Source organism: Teleopsis dalmanni, chromosome 2 (assembly GCF_002237135.1).
Source record: "Teleopsis dalmanni isolate 2A chromosome 2, ASM223713v2, whole genome shotgun sequence".
NCBI classification, from domain to species: domain Eukaryota; kingdom Metazoa; phylum Arthropoda; class Insecta; order Diptera; family Diopsidae; genus Teleopsis; species Teleopsis dalmanni.
The window spans coordinates 189,391,699-189,397,036 of NC_051847.1; the positions used below are offsets into that span (position 1 = coordinate 189,391,699).

Sequence of the window (5,338 nt, forward strand, 5' to 3'; positions counted from 1 at the left end):
AGCTCTATTGCTGTTCGTCTTGTGACTTCATTCTATACATAATACAATTAGGTTTGATGAATTATTTTATTGATTATATTTAAAGCAAAATTCAACTCGACTCTCGAAAAGAGAAGAGAATAAAAAAAGAAAAGGGAAGAGAAACAAAGAGAAGAAACACAACTCTGAGATTTAAAAAATTAACTATTTTTAAATATTTTAAATGTAATTTACAATCGTTTCAGTTCATAGTTTTTGTTTTAGGAATAGACTGAATAACTCGAATATTTTATTATTTAAAACGACTTAATTTTACCTTTCCAACACAGTTGGTTTTGGACCATTTTCTGAGTACTCCTCCCAAGGCTCCATAGAATCCTGCCTAGAATGATTTCCTAAAAATATATATATATTAATTAATGTTAATTTTTAACTTAATATTATCATTTATATTTACCATTTTCTTGATAATATTTTGAATTATGTGTCCATCTAAAACCAGTACACAATCCAAAATCAGTTAGTTTTATGTGACCGTCTCTATCGATGAGTATATTATCAGGTTTTATATCCCTGTAAAGACATTATAAATTTGTTCCATTCATTATATATATGTGTGTAATTTTTAAATGCCTACCTATGAATGAAACCCATTTTATGCACACTTTCTACTGCGCAAGTTAATTCTGCTATATAAAATCGAGCCAATGGTTCTTCAAAGATACCCTTTTTAATTAATAATGACATAAGATCTCCACCTAAAAGTTTTAGGAATACATATCAAATATATCCATGTTATTACAAAATATTTGTATTTTCAGTTTACCTGGTATATAATCCATCACAAAATATAGATTTTCATTATCCTGAAAACTGTAGTACAGCTTAACAACCCAGTTATTATCGGCTTCTGCTAAAATATCACGTTCTGCTTTCACATGCGCTACCTGATTCCGCTTTAAAACGTCGGCCTTTCGCAGCGTCTTCATGGCATATAAATGATTTGTTGTATCAATTTTTTTCACCAGAGATACTTCTCCAAATGCACCCACGCCTATATGTTTAATTTTTACAAACATACTCTTATCCATTTTGGCACGCTTCAGGCGTATGTAATTACTCTCCTTTTGGTTAAGCATTTTGCGCATTTCGACTTGGGTTTGCGTTGAGAGTCCAATTTTTATCATCTCTTTTTCCAATTGATTCTTACGGAACGTGCGCTGTTTATAGGATTTGAGTACATTTTCGATATGTTGTTCCATATAGAATTTAAAAGCTTGTGGAGAATATTGTCGTATTCGACACTCCTTACGCTCTTCTTCCTTCTCTTTAGAAACTTTTTTGCGTTCCGGTATTGGTGAGGCATGTTTGATTTTTTTACAATTTTCAGAGCCTTTACCACCCGCACCAGCAACTGATGCCGAATTTGCCGGAGAGCCTCCTCCACTGCCCGAACTTGTTGTACCACCGCTTCCACCGTTGTGTTTAGCGGGTGGTATCGGCGGCGTTGTTGTCAGGTTACTATTCATTATATGATTATTGTTAATTAAATTATAATTTATATTTGGATTGTTATTATGCAAACCGCCATTGCTTTTTATATCCATATCCATATTGTTATTATCTGAATTTATTAGTGGTGGTGGTGCTGCCGCACGTGTACTCTGGTACGGTGGTGGTGGCGGTAATTGTCGGCTACTTACTGGTGGCGCTGCAATTGCTTGCTTTTGTTGCGCAGCTAGAGCTGCAGCAGCAGCACGCAGTTGTGCTTGCTGCGCTGCAACAGCTGCGGCAACAACAGCCTGCTGTTGTTGTTGTTGCTGTTGATGTTGGTGATGCTGCGCTGCTTTTGCTTGCATACTCTTCGCATATGACGGTGGTTCGATACAAGGCGGTTTATTCACCACTGCACCATTAAGTGGCGGCGTAGTAGGAGTAGGCGGAACTGGCTTAGAAGTAATGAGTGTAGTTGGCATTCCACCAGCCAACAGAGGAGATTGTTGTTGTGCTTGCACTTGCTGCTGTACAACAGCAACTGATTTCTGTGGATACGAAGGTGGTGCGTTTAGGATGTGTACAGGGGAATTACAAGCCGAAGTAGTTACCGGAGATTGTGGTGCTACAGCTGTCTGAAGCACAGGCTTTTGTACCTGCGTTGATTTAACGCTCTGCATTATAATTGGCTGCTGTCTCGTTTGATAGGCGCGGGGCTGTGGTCGAGCAACTGCTGTTGCCTGCAATGGTAGGATTGCACTGTTTGTTACGGTTATTGGGCTAGGGGAACCAGCTGAAGTAGCAGAATATATTCCGCTGCTGGGGGATTTGCGATAATCTGATTGCGATTGCGTCGGTGATTGACGCGATTGCATAGAGGCTGTATAGCTTGGTGGCGGTGCAGAAGTAGTTACTACGACGGTATTTATAGTATTTATAGGATAAGGTGGTGGCGGTTCTACAGCACTACCACCGGACTGGTATAAACTTAATGCTTTCATTTGTTGTGACAATTGTTGTTGGGCTTTAATGCCATTTTGTGGTATAACAGGAGAAGTGCCCCTTGTTGGATTTGGAGTAATAGCAGCAGGGCGGGTTGTAGCTGGTGAACGACGTTTATATAGTTGATTCGAAGGCGGTGGTGGTGGTGGAGTCGCAGATGAAGATAAAGTAGGATTTCTTGGTGGTGGCGCAGGTGGTCCAACATCACTAAAATTTGATGGCGATGGTGAATATGGACCAGTGCTTGCACGACTAACACATGTAACTTGCTGATGTGAATGCGGGCTGTCTGATCGGGAACTGCCCGCACCAGAATCCAATGCAGGACTACATCTAAGGCAGGTTAAAGGAATTTCTCGTTCTATGCTCGGCTTTCGACTTAATTTTGTTGGTATTAATGTTGTTAATACTTTTGGTACATGGCCATTCATTTGAGCCGCCGACAGTACTGCAGGTGATGGTGTTGCCGACGATGGTGGCTCCATCGGCGGCTTTGAATATTGATAGTCGTAGACATCGGAACGTCCATTGATACGCGAAAGAGAATTCTGTAATGAAAAAATACAACATTTCAAAAATAAGACATAGGTATATATTATGTTATTAACATGATAGTTTTAAAATCAGTTTGTATTTTTAAAGTCTTCTAAAATTTGGAGAGCAAAATTAATTATTAATTTAAAATCACAATTTTAATAAATTAATAAAAATAGACTTATGCTGTAAAACAAAAAAAAAACCAATATGTCTGTGACTTATACTAGTGGTACTTTCTACATAATATAGATAGGTGTTATCCGCCTATCTAACAAATATACCTTCAAATCTTTATAGATAATCATTAATAAAGTGACCTCTTGATTAAGAAACCTATTGGCACATTTTAACAAACTTAAAGGTGCTTAAGTTAGTAATCCCAACGTGATTTTTCAAAAATGAAGCTCTCAAAACTTGATACAACACAAACTCTCCTAGAGGACGTAACTTTTAGATGAGCAGCTACACTTCTTTCTATATTATTTGAAAGAATTGAACCCCTTTTTGATCAATACCTTAGGTTATACCGGCAATCCCTAGGGGATCCCCTTAAGCCTATTGACCCATTGTGTTACCATATATAGAGAAAAAATTCAGGGTTTAAAATCACCTGGAACATTTGGCGAAGCTCAAAATGCTTTTTAGTGTCAGGTCTTGTAATTGATCAAGATCCTCAATACCTCTCTTGGACGAACAAAAAATTGGGTTGTGATGAGTGTTTGCTCACGTGAATTTTCACTGCATAAATTTATGTAATTTTAATAGAATCATACACAACAATATATACGAGTATCGTACGAGACTATAGCACTCTGTATTATATTAAAAAGCAGGTTTCAAGTCGCTATCAGCAGACTTATTTTCATCTCCTCTGGAGAATGCACAATCCTCTGGATTGTTTTTGATGAATAAACTATTTATGTTAATCTCCTCTAGAGAATGAACAAGTCTCTGGATTATTTTCAATGAATAAGCTACAGTCAGTCGACAATTTTTAAATAAGGACTATATTAAACCCATTCTTTAGTGTAAAAAGAAACATATAGTGTTATAGCTAATAGTGATAACTTCTTCTTAAAAGACATTACAATGTTCAGATTATTCAAAAGATCGATTGATATCTTTTCGTACAAAATGTGCTATATCAATATTAATTTATATATTTAAATAAATTTTCAAGAAGCCAAGTAATGTCAAAGAGCAAGCAAAGATCAATGTTGACAAATTACTTAAAAAATTTTTAAGCTACAAAATATATAAATAAATTACAAATGGTGCTATATCTAAAGGACACACGCAAAGAAAGACAACAACAACAATATCATAATAAACAACCAAACGTTTAAAAATTAAACCAGAGATAACAGCAGACGAGGAGGAGGTATCATTGTCAAACAATTGAGATCAAAATAAAATAAATAAACATTTGGAATTTTTTAAAATTGTATTTTAAAATTGCTAAGAAATTTGTATTTGGTTTGTATGAATGTTTGTGTATATGCCTTCATAGCCAATGTTTGTATCGAATATGTATTATATAGCCAAGTCAGCCAAATTCTACACTTGGCATGAGCACAGAGCAACAGCAGTCTTAGTAACACCAGAACAGCAGCCAGAGTCGCAAGGCACTGTCAACATTCCAAACAAGATCATCAATTCTGAATTACAAAACGATGAAAAAAGGAAAAAAAAGAGCATAAAAGTGCTGCAAAAAATAATCAGAAAATGAAAATATGAACAAAATTTTAGGGTAAACTTTTCGTTTGGAATATGAAATTGATAATAAATTTAAATTTTGATCAATTTTCAAAATTTATTGATGCTTGTTTTTCTGATATTATTTAGTAATTAAATATTTCAGAAATTCAAAAAAAAATACTTATATATATATTTATACATATACTTATATATATATTTATACATATACTTATATACTTATATATGCATTTATATATCATGTCATATGTACTATATACACTACGTTTCCGGTATACTCCTCATAATTTCCTAAGTTGACTCAAAACTAGCAAAAAATCCATATAGCAATGAGGATTCATTTTTAAAATTTACTGAGATACGTTCAGTTAAAGAATAGCGAAAAATTAGAAACGGTTTATTTAAATAACCAATTTGTAATTAATTAAATATCCTTTAATTTATTACCTAAAAGAACCTTATTCTAAAGTAGTAACCAAACTTATATATCAAAAATTTTAATAAAATGTTTAATTAAGTCTTCGAATATTAATGCTTTATATAAGTATTTTCCTTTAATCAAGCACCGATTTCCGATAATGGGTCTCTATAGTGATCTACTACCTACCTA

At 34.6% G+C, this 5,338-nt stretch overlaps 1 protein-coding gene across 1 annotated transcript; it reads right to left on the reverse strand.

Annotated features, from left to right (window-relative positions):
* Positions 1–291: 291 nt before the first annotated feature.
* LOC119676407 (serine/threonine-protein kinase Warts-like) lies at positions 292–3,024 on the reverse strand. Its single transcript, XM_038087646.1, has 4 exons — positions 806–3,024; positions 617–737; positions 437–552; positions 292–374 (listed from the first exon to the last, which is right to left on the reverse strand). Exons 1-4 carry the CDS (start codon positions 2,958–2,960, stop codon positions 292–294), a joined length of 2,475 nt encoding a protein of 824 aa, XP_037943574.1. The 5' UTR covers positions 2,961–3,024.
* Positions 3,025–5,338: the final 2,314 nt, after the last annotated feature.